The sequence below is a fragment of the Peromyscus maniculatus genome, chromosome 20 (assembly GCF_049852395.1).
Source record: "Peromyscus maniculatus bairdii isolate BWxNUB_F1_BW_parent chromosome 20, HU_Pman_BW_mat_3.1, whole genome shotgun sequence".
In the NCBI taxonomy this organism is placed as follows: domain Eukaryota; kingdom Metazoa; phylum Chordata; class Mammalia; order Rodentia; family Cricetidae; genus Peromyscus; species Peromyscus maniculatus.
In genome coordinates this window covers 66,548,903-66,568,658 of record NC_134871.1, presented here as the reverse complement: position 1 = coordinate 66,568,658, position 19,756 = coordinate 66,548,903, and the positions used below count along the sequence as shown (strand labels likewise).

Sequence of the window (19,756 nt, the reverse complement as noted above, 5' to 3'; positions counted from 1 at the left end):
TGTATACAGGGAGAGGTTTTATAAATTTTATGATGTTTTCAAAATAGTGCAGGTGAAATTTGACCCCGTCTGTAATTTTTCTTAACCAATGAGAAACTGGAATAAGAGGGAAAAACCCAAACCCTTAACAGACAAAATGGGGGAGAAGCTGTTATCTCTTATACTCTATTATCAGTCTAGAAGACTTTCAGTGGTCATTGCTCTGGGAGACCACAGAGGATCCGACAGGTGTCACTTGGAGAAAGCCGAAGTGACTGGAGTGCCCAGAGACCTGCCTTATCATTCTGCTATCTTGGTTTAGGCCTCCATCTTCTCTTATTACAACACAGGCCATGATGATCCCTAACTGTGAGAATGAAAATGTAGGACCCCTAGATTCCCCAAGTCGGATCAACCAAGAATCAGCACAGACACTGTTAGCGGCAGCCCCTGTGTACACACTGGAAGGACACACACGTCTGCTTTGAAAGAGAGCTGGGAAGCCTTGTGGAGTGTGAGGGGGGTCTTCGCGTTCTGTCTTAGGGATGAGATGCTCACCTTTCCAAGGAGAATGAATGGATGTCCCGAGTGCTCTGACTTCTTACAGCTTGCACGGGGTGAGTGTGCACGCCACCACTAAGCTGACCCCCCCCCCTTTGTCCATTTCAGCCATGTCCAGCTACCTCTTCATCATTAAATACGAGCTACCTGAAGTAATCAGAGCATTCATGGGACTTGAAGAAAACACTGGGTATGTCTTAGCATTCTCTCTGCAACACCAAGCAGCTCATTCTGCTCTCTTTTCTGTGCCCAACGCCCTCTCTCTTTCTCTTCCAGGGAATGGTACCTCAATGGCAACTACCTCGTCATATTTGTGTCTGTGGGGATTATCCTTCCACTCTCTCTCCTTAAAAACTTAGGTATTAATTCACTAACTGAAAGTATATTTATCTTTACTTCATATTCTAATTGGCAGGCTTTTTTATTTTTCTGATGCTATAGCCACCTTCCGAAATATTTCTGCTAATTCCTAGGTTACCTTGGCTACACCAGTGGATTTTCCCTGACGTGCATGGTGTTTTTTGTCAGCGTGGTAAGTGCTCTGTTGACAGCATCCTTTTAGCCTGGCAAGCATGTCATATTTCATTAGTGCCCCCGGTTTTGTCCAAGCACCTCACTGGTGTGAAACAGTTCTTACATCACAAGCAATTTTTATGGTATTCTAATTTGGAATGAGAAAGGGGCAGTCCTGAGTTTAAAAACAGTTGAAGTAGAATGCCAAGGTCATAGCACATGGTGTGTTCCAGGCTCTCTGGGTGAACATTTAGACAAAGGACCATGGTAGGGGAAACAGCAGCCGTGAAGAGGCTGGGGCCATGTCTGTATGGATCAGCCATTCTCTCTCCCACTTTCTACCCGTTAAGGGAGGTTGACCATAGCGGAATTAAAGAAGAAATCAACTCAAGCCAAGGAGATATTTCTTGAAATATCATAGATGCAAAAATTTGTAAATCTTTTCCCCCAAAGAGGAAAGAATTTTTGATGACTTGTGCCATGAATACTTGGATAGAATGAAGAAATTATCTTTGTCATAGAAGAGCCAGAAAGGCCTGGAGTGGGCTCACCAAAGCCTGGTGCTATTGACTAGGATGTAGTACTGCCAATCATAGTTCAGATCTTTTCTTTGACAGAGGCAAGCAGTCTCCATGGCCCAGTAGACTAAGGAAACCCTCAACTGAGTTCTCTCACCTGTACCCCTAAGCCACACAGATGCATTTTTATTTCATTGTTTCCCCCTCAAAGCTTGACTTCTTTTTGTTTTTGTTGTTCCAATTTTTAATGACTGGCTGTAGGTGATTTACAAAAAATTTCAAATACCCTGCCCTCTGCCCGTTCTGGATCACGATGTTGGGAATCTGACGTTCAACAGCACACTTCCCATGCACGTGATTATGTTACCCAATAACTCAGACAGCACTGATGTGAACTTCATGATGGATTACACTCACCGGAACCCTGCAGGGCTGGGTGAGAACCAGGCCACAGGCCCACCTCACAGCAGCGGAGTGGAATACGAGGCCCACAGCGGTGACAAGTGCCAACCTAAATACTTTGTATTCAATTCCCGGGTGAGTGACCGATCCACACCCCTCATGGGCCAAGCCCTGTGGTCTCTGAATTTTATGTCGTAAACTGAGATGCTCTGGAGTCGCCGTCTACGCTGGACCTCTAAACATACGGTGTTTGTTTTACAGACCGCCTATGCGATTCCAATCCTCGCCTTTGCTTTTGTGTGCCATCCCGAGGTCCTTCCCATCTACAGTGAACTTAAAGAGTAAGGCCATCATTTTAGCAACTCCCGTTTGATTTGCAAATATGTTCACCAGTTCAAAGATGCTTCATGAGGAGGCACTTCCTGTGGCTTCCTGAGCAGAGATGGTTTGTGCCATAACGAGCCACTCACTGGTCATGTGTTTCACCAAGGTTTGAAGGAGCCCACATGCTGGGCTCTGCTTCCTCTCAAGTCCATCTATCATGGTTCAGGGGAGGATTTCCCACAGGTGGAGGAGATGGTGGGTGCATTGATTTTGGCAGGTGTATGGGTTTGAATGTGGATTTTGTTGAAACCGGAAATGACATTACTCATGAGAACCAAAACTTAAGAGTTAGGGCAGCCTTGCCAAGCAGCTGATGCTGCTTGTGGTCAGTTCCTTGTCTTAAAGGTGTTCACCGGAGCAGATGGCCTTGTGTGTGCAATGGGGACACTGGCTAGGTCCTACCAGTGCATGGCTCTGTGATTCATTAATAATTGCTTTTGAGGTTGTTGACATCTCATTTGGTCTGAACCCATTCTAACAGCTGGGGTGTTAGACAATGATTCTTAACTTTCTAAACCTGAACAGTGGTGGCACTTTGTCCTGTAAGTTCTGGTTTACCTCATCAAGTTCCTGGAACACTTTCAGCTATTTGGGGTCTTAGATTTACTTTGTGAATCACATACAATATGAACTCCATAAGCCTGGAGATGGGGTGGTGAGTGTTATCTATACTGGTTTCTAGAAACTTTCATGTGACAATGTAACATTTTCTCAGTAGTCTGAGCTCTTGGTAGCAAGGTTTTGCTGATTCCTTAGGTTGTTTTCTTCATGGAACTCATCTCAGTGTGAAGTAGAAAAGCTTTGCCATAGGGGCCAGTTTGATCCTGGCCATTTAATGTAACTAAATTAGTTAATTACATTAATTTTCTGTGGACAAGCTTCCTTGACATTAAAGGAACTACTAGATTAATGGGACACTGTTTCAGAGAAATGAAAATAAATCTTTCTTAGCCCTCTGAGACAAATTTAGATAAGTTGTAAGCTTTGTGTCTAAAGTCCAGTTTCATAATTTTTATTTTAAGTTATACTTAAAGAGGCTTTTACAATGAAGCTTGGTGTTCTTTTTCTTCTCAGTCGGTCCCGGAGAAAGATGCAAACAGTGTCCAACATTTCCATCACAGGAATGCTCATCATGTACCTGCTTGCTGCTCTCTTTGGTTACCTAACTTTCTATGGTAGGTCACCGTGTCCCAGTCATTCTCTTTGTGGTTAGACTGATAATTCACTTGGATGCATAAAATTCTTTTCCATTCCTTCTGTGAGTAGCATGGTCTATATGTAAATGGTACGTTCTTGATTAGCGCTCTAATTTAGCCTTGCCACTTTCCAAAGGAAATGGGCTCTGGATCCACCCAGCTAACAGATTCCAGCAATCTGTGAAGTCATGTGTGATTTTTTTTTTTTTTAATTTCTCAAATTGCAGCTAGGGTGATGTCTCAGTAGGTAAAGTGCTTGACATCCAAGCATGAGACCCCAAGTTTGGATTCCCCCATACCCATATACAAATCCAGTCATGGTAGTACATGATTGCAATCCCAGCACTGGGTAAGTGGAGACAGGAAAATCCCTGGGACTTGTAGGCTAGCCTAGCTAACAAAATCTGTGAGCTGTGAGTCCGTGAGAGACCCTGCCTCAGAAAATAAGGTAGAAAGCCATTAAGGAAGATACTCAACACCAGCCTCTAGCATCTACATACATACAAGTGTGCATGTGTATGTTCACCTTCACATACATATCTAGACATGCACACATCGTAAATCCCTCAAATTAAGTTAATTTCCTTTACGTATAAGTGATATTTCTTTGTCTGGTTTTCCAGTCCAGCTCAGGCTAGAAACAACGAGAATGGATCCAACGACACATAGTAAAACTCTTTTTAGGGAAAAGTGGCTGCCAAGCAAATGGCAAAAACCCATAGTCCTCAAGTTTGAACCTGATTTCTTTTCTACCAGTCGGTTAAAGCTGGCATCTTAGAACACTGAGTAAAATGTCTGCTTCATTGTATTCAGTCCTGTTAGAGAAATAAATTCCTAAGAAAAAGGATATGAAAGAATTTCCCTCAATCTGGGAGTATTTGAGATTATGTGTGTATGAATGTGTGTGTGTGTGTGTGTGTGTGTGTGTGTGTGTGTGTGTGTGTGTGTATACATATATATGTATAAATGTCATTGCCACAGTACACATTAAATATTCTGTCTGGCATCTTAACTGTACACAAAGGGGTTAGCATTATTTACTCATTCCAGAGAGTGTAGCCCAATAGAGAAATTATTGCAATCAAATATGTGTGTTATCATGTTTTCACACTAGTCAAGGTGTCAATGCAAATAGACATTTTTAATAAACACCTTCAACTTTTTTTTTTGAGTTCTGTTAGTGTTTATCGCAAGACATACAACACTTTGGAAAACCTTTCAGTTATTTTAAAATAGAAAAAGAAATGTGCATATAATACATGCACACGGAATTTCAAAAACTGACTGCAAAGCTGTAAGTGAAATGGTTCTTCCTCCTCTTGGAACCTCACCTTTTTTTTTTAACTGATTTGGCAAATTAAATGGAGTTCATGACAGATTTGGGAGAAAACGTCTCAGGAGGCGGCCATCATTGCTTAGGTGTCTTTTCGGGTTGACTAATATTTGACTACTAACCAAGCACTTGCCCTCAGTTTGGCATTAACTTCTCACTGGTTACAGGCTGGTGAGAGTCAAGATCAATACCCCTGAGTGTATTTGTAGCCCTTGGCCCCCATCTCATCTTGAGAGGAATAGAGGGAAACCGGGCTACATATGACTTCACATGCATCCCTGTGTACCTCTCATGTCTTGATTTCGTATGTATCTCTGTGCATTTGGGTCTGGCATGCTGACCGGCTGTCTTCAGAGAAGGCATCAGAGAAGTCTTAGAATAAAATGACAGGGAGGGAGATCCCCTTAAAAATCACACTTTCATCCTTGGATGCTTTTCTAATGCACTTCATAAGACAAACAACCCTTAGAACCTCAAGAGGTCCTGAGCTGGGATGGCCAGCTCCTGTGTAAAAGCCGGGTATGGAGGCGTGTGTCGGTAACCCCAGTGCTAAGGACCAAAGAGGCAGATCCCAGGGCCTTGCTGGCTGGCCAGTCTAGCCAGAATGGCAGGCTCCAGGTTCAGTGAGAGCCCCTGTCTCAAAAAGTAAGGCAAAGAAGTGACTGAGGAAGACATCTCGACATCAACCTCTGCCCCCCATAAATGAATGCGCGCGCGCGCGCGCGCACACACACACACACACACACACACACACACACACACACACACACACACACGAGTTCATCAGGCCTAGAGTTTCCACACTGGGAGCAAAGAAGCTGCGACAGACAGGTCAGAGGATGGAGGTGGACAGACAGGTCAGAGGATGGAGGTGGACAGACAGGTCAGAGGATGGAGGTGGACAGACAGACAGGTCAGAGGATGGAGGTGGACAGACAGACAGGTCAGGGGATGGAGGTAACATGGGCAGGACAAGCTGGTGGAGCTGAGGCTTTTCCTTCCTTTTAACAGGAACATGTCGTCCTGGTTTCTGATGCTCTTTGTAGCAGACAGAATTATTAGGGTACAAATCATGTCAAGAAGCTTAGCAGGTCTTCATGCTCTAGCTTTACAAGCTTCAGGACTCTCTGAATCCCCAGGCCTGGGCCTCTTCCACTGTCCTGTGCCTCCATCATCGTCACACGTTTCTATGAGTAGCTGGCGCCAACTCAGCAACTCCCCCCAACTCTTCATCTTGCAGGGGAAGTTGAAGACGAGTTGCTCCATGCTTACAGCAAAGTCTACACATTTGATACCCCTCTGCTCATGGTACGCCTGGCAGTCCTGGTGGCGGTGACGCTAACGGTGCCCATTGTCCTGTTCCCTGTAAGTACACCGCGTTCTGAGGATCGGTGCATTGTTCTGACTCAGTGTGGGTCTGAATGTCTGTGTGTTTGCAGTCGTGCGTCCCAGCCAATTATTATTTTCTCACAGAATTCTGGAGCCACTTAAAGTTGACCGCTTCATATATAGACACCGCAAGTCATCTTAGATGGTGTTTTTAAAGTGTGCGAGGAAACATGAACTTTATTTTTAAATTCAAAGTAGAAACGAGCAGAGCGTGGGCTGCCACCTGTAAACTAATAACGTTACGAGCAGTTCTTCTGACTGTGGAAATGTGAAAGCCAGAGCCACGAAGGCCACGCTGCGTCCTGCCTCCGTTTGGAAGGTATTTCAGTTTGTGCCTCGGTTGGCTGTGCTGAGGCAGTAAGATCTAAAGGTCAGGTTATTGAATCTGACATCTAATGGGAAGGAGACTCATGAAGTAAATGACATACCCGAAGGGGGGTTTTGATCGCTCCCCACAAAATGGACACCTGCCTTCTGGCACTTGAGATGCCTGATCCTTGGCACTCACTAGTCAGGGTATCAGTTTACTTATCCATTTTAGGGGTGACAAAATGAGCGACCCAGCAACCAGCTTTGCCATGTACAAAATGTTTGACACAAGACTCAGCCTAGGGAAGCAACTGAAATAGTGTGCTGTGGTCACTTTAAGGAGAGCCTGTACACTGAAGCGTATTTTGTCACATTCCTCTTTCATGAGCGCATGAAATCAAATCCTTGTCGCTATCACGGCTAATACTTTACTCTTCAATAACGCCTGGCCTCTAATATATCTGAGAGCATTCTGAATGTCATACATGGAACGTTAGTCTATGAGATCAGACTTGAGCCAGATGTTTGTTCTACAGGATGAGATTTCTAGTTGCTCTGTGAAAAGCATATCTGGAATTGTTGTGGGTTTGGGCGAACCAGAAACTCTTGTGTTGTTGATCGATTATTTTATGCAAGGGATCTGTTACAGTCTCTGCCTTTGTTTTCCTCACCAGCCCTTGATAAGGTGTTTCTGAGCCATAGTCTTGAGAGATTGATGGATGTGGGGCTTGGTCACACAGCGTGTGGATAACTGTTAAGCCAATGCAAGGCTCACTGCCAGAATGGGAGGTAGAAGCCAGCCTCGGCAAATAATCTACCTCACCATTGAAAACCCAAACCTCTCTTAGAAATTCTCATCCTGTATAAGAGTGAATGCCCTGGGCTGATCTTATCGTCAGGAACTACACAGCATTTTGTCAGTGTTAGAGGCCATTAAGGATGAAAATTGGCCATAAGACCCAACATCCAGAGAAGTAAACAGTGTCTACCATTTCCTGGGCGTGGCATGGTCTTTCACTGCCACAGTTACAGGGAAATGTGAACAGTGGTCACAGACAGAATGGTGGCCAGGAGAGAGGGTGAGCCAACAGCGTTGAAAATGAAAAATGGTCTTTGGGTGAATCTTGCCTTTCCTGAAACATGTGAACCACCTTTTTCTAGTTTTTTCATGTGCCATGAATCCATGGAAATGAGGATCTGGACAAGTAAATCAAATGGCCATGAATGTGATGGTGACAAAGAATGATGACTTCTATGTCCTAGTCAAGTTCTAAAATGGTAGATCTAATACAAATTCTGATGTGTTTTTGACAGAGTGGTAGATATGGTGATATATTGTGTACTCTAATAAACTTGCTTGGGGATCGGAGGACAGAGCCAGCCACTATATTAAACATAGAGGTCAGGCAGTGGTAGCACATACCTTTAATCCTATCACTTGGGAGGGGATCTCTGTGAGTTCAAGGCCACACTGGGCTACATGAGAGAAACAGAGCCAGGCAGTGGAGACACTTGCCTTTAATCCTGGGAAGTAATATAGCAGGACACAGAAAGGTATATACGGTGTGAGGAAACAGTAACTCATGCTCTTAAGTTTGCTTTGAGCTTAAGGCTGAGGATTTCGTAGAGGTAAGAACTAGAGGCTGGCTGTTCTGCTTCTCTGATCTTTCAGCTTTCACCCCAATGTCTGGCTCTGGATTTTCTCTTTATAAGACATTTTAAGATTCATGTTACAGGTAGATATTATGGATAGTGTTTTTATTCGTTTCTTGTAACTTGGGGCCAAGGATTTCTGTGAATTAAACCACAGGCATGGCTCACCTGGAGGGCCTGGCCCACCCAGCAGACAAGGCTCTCCAGCAACAGCTTTCTTTGCATTCAGAAACACTTGACCCCCAAGAAACTTCTTTATCAGCCACAATATCCTCACAGACAGGTAACAAAGCAAACAGTCTGGGTTCAATTCTACCAGTTTTAGCTATTATTTTGCATTCTTCTTGCAGCCCGTGGTAACCGGCTCTTGCTTAGATGAGAGGATAAGAGTTGCCCGCTCAGTTTTCTCTTATCCTCTTTGTCATCTCAGGTGTGGTTGGTTTTTTTCTTCTTAGCACAGTGTAAAGGAGCGGAAGTAGAGTGAATTGAGGCTAGCTTCCCATTAGCAGCTAGAGTCACAGGGCTCTCCTTAGGTGTGGGTAGGCGGTCTACTATGGGACGGATGCACCTCCTTCTAGAGCATGGATAGTGACATTTGCAACCATGCTTCCCTTCATACAGCAAGGCTCACCAAGGACAGAAAAGCAAGCAACCTGTATGATTTCTCCTAAGTGGGCAGGCTCGTGTGCTACCTGTGGCGTGTTCAGAATCACCTCTCAGACTTTCCAGCGCCTGCTGTTTCTTCTGCTCACAGAACAATCATCCCTTTAGCATGTCCTGCTTCCAGGTCCCCTGTTCTGAAGCGTGCACAGACATAGACATAGAAATGTGGTAGAGTTAGTGTTCCCAAGATCTGACCCCCAAGCAATCCTGTAATGAGAAGAAGGTGTCTACTCAACAAGAGAATCTGGAGGTTGGGGATTTAGCTCAGTGGTAGAGCACTTGCCTAGCAAGCGCAAGGCCCTGGGTTCGGTCCTCAGCTCAAAAAAAAAAAAAAAAAAAAAAAAGAGAGAGAGAGAATCTGTGTTTGTCAAGTGTCAAGTCAAGGCTGTCCCTTTCTACTTGACTTCCATAGCGCCTCCCGACAGGCTGTGCAGAGGATACTCTGTAGGGCAATTGACATTCTACCCAGGAAGTGCATGGAAACTTGCTAATGTCATTCTGTGTCAGGAGCCCTGGCTGGTGCTGGGGACTTCCCCGATTTGCAGCCTCTAACCCACATTTTCATATCCTTATCAGTCCGCATCAGTAGATAAAGGGGCACATGGGGAAGGGGAAGGGCACAGGGACTTTGTGGGTAATAAGGCTGAGTTGTTGCTGTTGTCCTGGTGTCGGTGAACAGCTGCCCCGGCCTTTTGGATCCACTTTCTCATGAAGGCAGCGCTGTGACGTGGAATAATGCCTGGTTTCCTTCCAACCCTCTTCTCACCCTCTCCAAGGCCACGATCAACCTTCTCCTTCCTGGCGCCGTTGCCCTCTTCTGGGGGGTATTGATGCTCCACATTTCCCTCAGTCCTGTGAGAGATCCTCTTCAGCTCACTTGCCATAAGAACAAAGCTTTCTCCGTTCACTCCAACCGTGGTCATTTATCCCTGTACATTTTCTCTCCTCTCTTTTCAGTAGGGCCAAACCTCTACCTACCACGTGACCTTGGGAAACTGTGTTCATTCTCAGAGACCCTGGACATACAGGATTGCCCTTGACTTGGCTTTTTGTTTTTGTTTCTTTGGTTTAAACTGAATGCTTTCATTTTAACAAAAAAAACAAAAAAACAAAAAAAAACATAGAAGCGTGGCATCTTCACGAAACATGAAGCTGCATGCAGCTTGCTTTCTTTGTAAGTTTCCCCGGTCAGACATGTCCTTGAGCAGCACACACCACTGGAGATAACTTACTCCAAGTCCTCTAACTCCACCTCTGTGCACAATATCTGACAGGCATTCATCACAGGTCACCATGTAGCCCGTCCCAGCCCCTGGGAAGAGGGACATCCAACTCCTTCCCTTCCTTGAGGTACTTTTCGCAGCGAGCTTCCTATTTTTCACTAATCCAGTTTTCAAACTCTTTCACAAAGTCGCTCTTAACCCCTCGGCGGGGCTGTGCAGTCTGCCGTTCTGGAAATGGAACTCCCTTTTGACCCACACAGATGGCTTTCATTTTCTGTGAATGGTATGAAAGGAATGCCCCAGGAGAAACTGCAGGCGATTTAGCTTGCATTTTTTCGGGTTGTCCATACATGTTTCAAAACGGAGCTCACATTTGCGGTCCCTGCAGCAAGTTCCTGTCCCCGCCACCGCCGCACCATGAGATTTCGAGACTGAACTTTTTAGGTGAAAATCAATCCCATCACTTCTGAACTTAGGAAGCCCCAGCTTCCCCGAAGGGCTGGCTGGCTCAGTGAAAGGCCGATAGAATAATTCTACTAAGTCGAAAAGAGTGTCCTCCTCGAAAGAGATTCCAAAGATAAGCATGTTTCTGGGCCGGGCTGTCCAAACCCAAATGCTCTCTGCCCCTCTCCCACAGCGACCTCTTTGTCTACTTGAGTTATTTGAGCTCCCTGCAAGCGGAGCCTCTCTGGAGCCTCTCAGGAGCCTTGGCCCTGTATTTCAGCTGCTGAAATGGGGCTGGAATCTGTGGAGGGCCCCCGAAGGGAGTGAAAAGATTCCTGCTGTCAGTTTAATTCAGCATTTACTGAGTGCCTGCTAAGTGCAAATGACTGAGCAGGACCTCTGAGGAATGTTGGGGTTATTAAATACCACTGTTTATCTTTTGTGGATCTGTAATCTATTAATGAGGGGGGGGCGGCAAAGCAGGAAACACAAAAGGTATCATCAACCCCCACACACACAAATACCAGTGGGAAATGTTAAATAAAATGGAAAATAAAGAAAAAGCCAGGTTTACAGAAACTGCTTCACGGTCCATGTTAAGTCACCTCAGTGTCTAGGTTCAACGCCCAGGCAGGTCTCATGAGCATAAGACACGGTTAGCGATCACAAGGGCTTCCCTGCCTCCTAGCTGTATGGAGCTGGGCTTTGTTTTTGTTTTGTTGTTGTTTGGTTTTTGGTTTTTGAAGACAGGGTTTCTCTGTGTAGCCTTGGCTGTCCTGGAACTCACTCTGTAGCCCAGGCTGGCCTGAAACTCACAGAGATCCACCTGCCTCTGCCTCCCAAGTGCTGGGATTAAAGGCGTGCGCCACCCCCACCCGGCTGAGCCCTTATTTCAATCTCTTCTGCCCAAGATTATTTTTGAACAAAGAATTCTAAGATCCAAGGAAAGCGGTCGCATGATGTGCAACCAAGGAAAGATCTCACTCTCAGACATCACAGATCAGTGTGACATTGGCACACGACACAAAGGGACTGAATTCCGCTGAACTGTATAAACTTATGATAAATGCTACTCCGTGTGTGTTTCCACAATGAAAATGTGAGAAAAAAAAAAAGCCTCAAGATATTTTTTTTTTTTTTTTTTTTTTTTGGCCGCAGTGTTTGGGAGTGGTTAAAATAAAAGCAAAACGTTTTAGATTAGAATATTTGCAATCATAGCAAAAATTAAAAGCAGTCCAGCGGTGGTATACACGCCTTTAATCCCAGCACTCGGGAGGCAGAGGCAGGTGGATCTCTGTGAGTTTCAGGCCAGCCTGATCTACAGAGTAAGTTCTAGGACAGCCAAGGCTACACAGAGAAACACTGTCTCCAATAAATAAATAAATAAATAAAGTTAAAGAAGTGACCATGTCTTTGAACATCCTTCTTGCAGATTCGGACCTCAGTGATCACACTGCTGTTCCCCCAAAGACCCTTCAGCTGGGTAAAGCATTTCCTGATTGCCGCAATAATCATTGCGCTCAACAACGTCCTGGTCATCCTTGTGCCCACCATCAAATACATCTTTGGGTTCATAGGTAAGTTTCAGAAAAGCCTTTGTTTGATTAGTCCGGACTTATGCCTCCTTAAATGGCAAACACGAAGACAGCACTATGTCCCTCTCAAGCTAATAAGAATCCCATGAGCCCCTGCTAGGCTCAGTGACCACACTGGCTGTGTTCTCTGCCTCTTAGCTGATGTTGGCATTCCCCTATAGCCTTTTCTTCCAAGTGCCCTTTCAAGAGATCAAGAAGCCGAGCCTCAAATCAAATCACATACCTTTTGCTGGACACAGGATTTGAGCATGGGCCATAGCTCTGTCTTCAAGGGAAAAGTCAGGGTTGACTACCATAAGCTCACTCGAGTCTGTGAGTGCCAGCTGGGGCGTTCAGGATGTCTTTAGGGGAACTGGAGGCTGATAGCCCAAAACATCTCATTTCCTTTAACCACATGGTCTGTTGGTGCATTTAATTTCTTAGTCCAGACAAAGGGTTTTCTAGATTTTCAGGGTAGAATGACTTTTTAACTTTTTTTTTTTTTTTTTTTTTTTTTTTTTTTTTTTTTTTTTTTTTGAGACAAGGTTTTTCTGTGTAGCCCTGGCTGTCCTGGAACTCACTCTGTAGACCACGCTGGCCTCGAATTCACAGAGATCTGCCTGCCTCTTCCTCCCAGTTGCTGGGATTAAAGGTGTGCGCCACCACTGCCAGGCTAGGCCTACAATGACTTTTAAGAGAATCAGGTGTGGACAGGAAGCTTGAGTGTTGAGTTCAGCCCCCTGAGTGTGTAGTTATATTTCTAAGTCTTTGCCAACTTGAATTGTACTGCTTATTATAGTTATACATACATAGCTATCATGTGAGGCATATTTTAATTTTCTTTATGGAGACACATTCTAGAATACATAATCAAGATGAACTATGACTTAAAGTTGCTTTTAGTGCCGAGAAAAACAAAACAGCGTTATGTTTGTTTGTCCTGAAGCATGTGCTTACAGATCCCTGCTTTTCTGGGTATCCACTGTGAGACACTAACCTGCCCTGCATCCCTCTCCTCAGGGGCTTCGTCGGCTACCATGCTGATCTTCATCCTTCCAGCCGCTTTTTATCTCAAGCTTGTCAAGAAGGAACCTCTCAGGTCCCCCCAAAAGGTTGGGGTGAGTAAGACTTAGAATGTCCCCTACTGTAGAGGAAGTCAGAAAACACATGCAGTTTAGGAAAAAATGAAACAAACAAGACCCCACAATAAGACCCAAGAGCTACACATGCGCAGCACAACAGTTGGGGAGGAGAGGATGTCTGACATTCAGGGGATCCTAGGATTTCAAGTAGCAAATATCTCAACAGTGTGCTGAGTTCTTCTATGTGGCCAAGTGCTGCCCTGGTCTATTTCCCCACGGGCACGCATGCTACATGCACACTGGCATCCCGTGCCAGGCTGGATATGATGGGACATTACAGGAGGGTCCCGGGCTCTCTCCCGGTGTGGGCAATTTAGTCCCGTTTGCTAGATTCACATGGGTAAAAATGGCTTTCGTTTCCCTCCTACCAAACCCTGTATGCTCTGTAAAAAATAGAATCAATCGTTTTTCAGTCAGTCTTTTCAGGTATAAAAATATCGCCTTATTAAACTATGGTGTGCATATTTCCTTTCCACAATACACACTATAGAAACATACATCCCAAAAGATATTTTCCCCATAGTAAGTATTGGTGACCAGTTAAGAGTGTCTTCTTGTAAGGCTTGGAAAGAATGCTTCTAAATCCAAGTTTGAGTCTTGAAGTCATTTACCTCTTGGGGTGCCCAGGGATGTAAGGGCAGCCCGATAGCAAAGCCCTCCTGACATCTTTCCCCCAAACTTGCACTCTGTGTGTTCCCTCTGGCTTGGGTGTCTGAAGCAGTGTACCCTGAGGAAAACACTCATCGTGGCCAGACAGGAAGTGGGTAAACTCATCCCCTAGGCCTTCCCCTGCTGCTCTCCAAGGGGTAGAATTAGAAGGCTGGTCTATGTGGAATATTTAAGAACCCTTCCAGTTAAAATTCTGAAGTATAGATATTCTCAATATTCCTCCTTATGAAGATACCTGTACTTCTGTCTTTTTTCAGAAATGGCCAACATACACTGGCCTTTCATTTATTCATGTGATTTGTGAGTTGTATTATACATGCCTCTCTTACTACGTCAGGCTCTTTCCACCCAAGAGGTCATGAGTCTCCGTCTATCGCTTAATTTTTAGTAGTCCCCATATTTTCCTGTACCAAATCAATCAGCTGTGACTCTCTTCTCAGCCCTTATGCTATTTGTTTTCAGTATGTTTTCCCTCCTTTCCCAACGAGGCTCTTAAATCGACGTTTGTCACTGAGAATAGACAAGGTAGATTACCACCCTGTGACACTGTCCTAAAGCAAACTGTGTGACCCCGTCTCTGCTCCCTAATGTGGCTCCCTCTGAATTGCAGGCTTTGGTCTTCCTTGTGACTGGAATTATCTTCATGATGGGAAGCATGGCGCTCATTATAATCGACTGGATTTACAACCCTCCAAATACCAAGCATCACTAATCCTGGGGAAAAGCTTTTCTATTGGAAATGGCTGAAATTATGCTCCAAGGGACATTTTAGTTGCCTTGATTGATGGATGTTATCCAGGGGAAATAATGAGAAGATTCTAAAGACAGTTTCTAGTTCCATTGCCTGACACCCATGGAAGAGGAAATAATGGGTTTGGTTGGGATGGCAAATGCATTAAAGATCTGTGGCACACCTTTCAACCCAGGCCTGCTAGTGCGGTGTGTGATGCCCAAAGTGTGTTCTGCAGTTGTGCAAGCAGAATCCAGGTGGCTGCGTGTCTTGGTCAGCAGACAATACCATTCCCCGCGCCCCAATTGCTCACTCCCCACACTTCACCACCCCAGATTAACAAATAATTGTAGTCACAGAACATCAAACAAAAAATGCCCCAGTGCAAAGCTGTGATCACTTAAGGCCGTCTCCCATCCTGCACCACCACTAAGGGTCTGTTGCCTGACTGAGGCAGGCATGTATCTTGGGAACTGTTCCTGTGAGGTCCATGAATGACAGATACCAGTCTAGAGTGCTACGTTTCAATACTAAAAGAGTAGTTTGCCCAACCTTATTGGGCAACCTTATTGCTTATGACATTGAGTTAGTGTTGATGGGTTTTTTATGGTAAATGTTAAAACATCTCATTAAATTGGGGGGGGTATTTAATTATCAAGAAATAACATCAACAAAATAATGCTTTCAGCTAAACTGCCTAGTGAGACAGCATCTGCTTTTTCACGTTGTTCCTGGTATTTTTGTCACACTTTTGTCTTTGAACAAGGCTTGCCCTCTTGTCTTCCATTCTCAGGCATAATTTTCAGAAGACCGTAATTCATGTGGAGACACACTACCCAGTATTGTTTGATACATTTGTATTTGATAAACATTCAGTGCAGGAAACTGTGATTTTGCTACATGTTTGTGTATATATAAAATCTCATTCTGTAGTTATCAGAATGTTGACATATGGTACATTGGATTTTTATTTTTTAACATGTGTAGTTTTCTTTCTTCATAGTCGAAACATTTATATTATCGGGTTGGGGCAGGGAATTAAGCTAGTGGTCTCAAAAATCCATGGGTGTGTATCTGTCCACTGGAGACATATAAAAATTAAAACCAAAGGTGTATGTAGCTCAGTAATGCTCCTCACTGTTTACAACACTATAATCGCCTATGGGAACTTAGCAGAGAAAGGGACTCCTCATTTGTAAATAATTTCCGGTACTCGAATTGGTCTTTGAGTTTAGCATGTCTAGAAAAGGATTCTGCTCCTCTTAGCTCTCATGGGGATTTGCTGACATTCATCTGTCATTAATATAATGTTAAGTGGTCAGAAACAAATGCACTAACATGACATGAAAACACAGACCACCATTCTTTTTTTTTTTTCTTTTTGGTTTTTTTCGAGACAGGGTTTCTCTGTGTAGCTTTGCACCTTTCCTGGAACTCACTCTGTAGACCAGGCTGGCCTCAAACTCACAGAGATCTGCCTGGCTCTGCCTCCCAAGTGCTGGGATTAAAGGCATGCGCCACCACCAGCAGACCACCATTCTTGTTCACATCCGTAGATGCTTACACGAGATGGAGTTCAGTTGCTACTCACTGCCTAGAATTCAGGGCATTCACTACTATTTTTGTTTCCATTATTTGTTATAGACTTTATATTTCAGTAAAACCCGAGTATGAAATACACGTATCATGCAGATAATGATCATACTGTCATACTAAAACAGTTTTTCTGCAGTGTGCCTAAAAAATATATTTTTGTTTTATGTATCATTTTCTGTAGTTATAATACTATAAAGTGGTGTGTTTTGTAATAGAAATTGAGAATTACTAGAAACTATCATAACTTTTAAGTTATCATGATTTGGGAGAGAGATTAAAAAAAAAAAAAAAGCACCAAATAGCATCTTTAAGATGTCTTTCCATTTTCATTCACCCAACAAATAAACCAAGTGGAAAAGGTATGTTGCAAATATTAAATATGTTTAGTCTGAACATATTTAAATGTAAATATAAAAGGTTAATTCAAACATATTGGAGAACTGTAAAATCTGTATATATTTTGAGTATTTTACATTGAGAATGACTAACTTGAAAGCATCCACATTTGTAATTACATAACTATTCAAGAGCAATATGACAGCGCCAAAGACTACCTACAGCACCGCTCTCTCGCGTGGCCATCTTCAGGGTCGGGGTTCGCACAAGCTGCGGAGTCGGTGTGCAGAGTACCTTGTTCTGGCAAATTGAACCCATTTGTAAACAGATACAAATTTTATTTTCTTATATCATTTGTAAGGTGGTTCGATGTACTGGGAAGATTTTTTTATTACAGAGACTGTATATTGGTATATAATAAATGAACTTTTCAAATGACCCAGCTGTGATTTTTCTTCTCAATAAAGAAGGGCTGGGGGATATTATTTGTATGTGAAATGAAATTGAAAGTCTAAATACCACCCATCTCAAACTGGTGCACATTCAGTATGCATCTGCAGAAGGTACAAGTGCCTCATCCCCTGAAGGTACAAAACACACTGATGCTCTCATCTCACACATGTACACACACTATTGCTGTTGTGACAGATTAGCACACATTTAGTGGTGTGAACACACACAGAAAATTTAAAGCCAGGTGTGAGGTCGCGTGCCTGTCATCAAGTACTGGGAAGCAGAAGCAGGAGAATTGTCAATTTGAGGCCACCCTGGGCTACACAGTAAGGTGTGATCTCAAAGACGTCAGAGGATATCAATAACATTATTTGATTGTGGAAGTCAGCTGTCCTAAAATCAGGTGCGGGGTGGCTCTGCCTCTCTCTGGAATTCTAGGGTTGGATCTAATCTATTCCCTCGCCTTTTCCAACTTCTAGAAGCCACCTTGATTCCTTGGCTCCTCACTTCTTCACAATGCATGGTTTTCCAATTCAGATCTCTCTCTCTCTCTCTCTCTCTCTCTCTCTCTCTCTCTCTCTCTCTCTCTCTCTCTCTCTCTCTCCCTCTCATATTCCCTTTAAGGATTCTTGCGACTGCATGGGGTCCATCCAGATAATACATATAATATCCCTTTGTAAAGATCCCTAAACACATCCATGAAGTCCCCTTGCCTAAGCTGCAAGGACTAAGACACGACCGCTTGTGGGGAGGGGCAGGGGCAGGTCATTCTTTCTACCACACACATCTGCCAGCCTATACCACGGACAATGCTTGCGTTTACTTGTGTGCCTGATATGTGTACAGGTTACCCCAGATACTGCAGATGTCTCTGAAGTATATAAAAGGAGGTGAAAGATATATTTTAGAAAGATGATCCTAGCCACTGGCTGGAGAGTGAAATGGGAGGGAGCTAAGAAAAAGAAGAAACTGTAGGCCTGTTGTGGGCCACTGAGAACAGCAAGATCCCTTCTTCCCATTGGCAAGTTCATGCTGCCTTAAACTAAAGAAGTGCTTTTGGTCAAGAGTCTTGCAGATACACATTTCTCTGGTCTGTTTCTTTACATTTGCATCATCTTTTTTTTTTTTTTTTTTTTTTTTTTGGTTTTTTCAAGACAAGGTTTCTCTGTAGCTTTGCGCCTTTCCTGGAACTCACTTTGGAGACCAGGCTGGCCTCGAACTCACAGAGACCTGCCTGTCTCTGCCTCCCGAGTGCTGGAATTAAAGGTGTGCACCACCACCACCCGGTGAGTCATCTTTTTTAAAAAGAAAATTATTAAAGGAAGATTAAACAGAGGATGGGACGTAGGCTGACTAATATCATGATATATATGATTCTAAGTGCCTCGCACATCTTGGAAGCCCAGAGGCATCTTGTAGGCCCTTTCAGGAAGAGGTGCTTGCCTACACTCCTGGAGTTCTCCAAATGTGAGTCCAATATATAGAAGAGCATAAAGGGACATCCCAGTGAGAGTAGTGGCCTTTCTTCTGCATCAAGAAGCACTTACGACAGAAAGATAATTCTGTGAAAAATATAAACATCTATGATTCTTAAGCAGAAATTAAACATTGACCCATAAGATTTATAGTTTACATATGAAAAAGGAGAATACTTTAATAGTTATATTTTATATTTTCATATAACATATGGACAATGTTATATTTTATGTTATAAAATATATGTTCTATTTTATGTTATATGTTATATTTTTCTTTTACATATGAGCAATGTTATGTTATATTTTCCTTTTACATGTATACAGGAGTTTTAAATTAAAACTTCTGTTTCAAGTTGTAAAAGTCCTCTTTTCAGTAATTAGATTTTTTAAAAATTCCGAATCTAAAGAACACTGCAGCCTGGTGTGGGAAGATGTCTCTCTTTTCCCACAAGCCACCAGAGAAACTAGTTCCTGTGGGCTGGAGCCTCTTCCACTAAGCTTCTGGGACAGAAGGGATTTGGCCACTATGAACTGCTCAGAAACTTAGTGCCTGGGACTCGTCTGTCTGCTCAGAGACCCTGAAATATCCGGAGTCTACCTGCTGGGGGATCCTGTCACACTGAGATCCCAGATAGCAAAATCTTTGTATTCCTTTCTTCAAGCTGGAGACACCCTTCACCAGCAGAGACACCTACAACCTGGCTTGGGGAAACCATTTCTGTGTCCCAAGCATCATTAGCAAGAATCTATGGACAGAACAGAATCATGAAAACCAAGCAAAGCAAATAATATAACAAAGATTCTTAAAATTAAATTGCAATTAGTACTAGGTGCCACAAGAGAGGTCAAAAACTGTGTGCTCCAATGAAGGACTGAAATAGACATGTGACATAGACTGTCTAGTCTATAACAGAAAGTCACCTGTCACATCAAGAACCAATAAAACTACAATTTAAATGAAAAAGGAGGCCTGTCTAATGCGAACACTAAAATGAATCAGATGACAAGGATTTTGAAGGCACCCACCCTAAAAACTCAACAGTGAATCTTAAGTTCATTTTGAAAAAAACTAACATATTCTAACAAGGAAAGTGATTTTTAAGAACCAAACAAAAATAAAATGCTGCACTGAAAAATACAGCAGCAGAAAGTACAATCTGTTGAATGTACCAATGGTAGGTGGAAACAAAAGGAACAATGAACTCAAGTGA

At 43.4% G+C, this 19,756-nt stretch overlaps 1 protein-coding gene across 4 annotated transcripts in view; it reads left to right on the top strand.

Annotated features, from left to right (window-relative positions):
• The window catches only part of Slc38a4 (solute carrier family 38 member 4), a 69,853-nt gene extending 52,801 nt beyond the window's left edge, over window positions 1–17,052 (top strand). For all 4 annotated transcript variants that reach the window (XM_006974336.4, XM_015993211.3, XM_006974338.3 and 1 more), the window contains 10 exons: window positions 649–730; window positions 817–899; window positions 1,014–1,072; window positions 1,833–2,108; window positions 2,235–2,314; window positions 3,432–3,532; window positions 6,127–6,251; window positions 12,000–12,144; window positions 13,162–13,259; window positions 14,563–17,052. In XM_006974336.4, coding sequence (XP_006974398.1) covers window positions 649–730; window positions 817–899; window positions 1,014–1,072; window positions 1,833–2,108; window positions 2,235–2,314; window positions 3,432–3,532; window positions 6,127–6,251; window positions 12,000–12,144; window positions 13,162–13,259; window positions 14,563–14,664 — 1,151 coding nt within the window. In that variant the 3' untranslated portion in view covers window positions 14,665–17,052. The remainder of the gene's footprint in view (window positions 1–648; window positions 731–816; window positions 900–1,013; window positions 1,073–1,832; window positions 2,109–2,234; window positions 2,315–3,431; window positions 3,533–6,126; window positions 6,252–11,999; window positions 12,145–13,161; window positions 13,260–14,562) is intronic.
• Window positions 17,053–19,756: the final 2,704 nt, after the last annotated feature.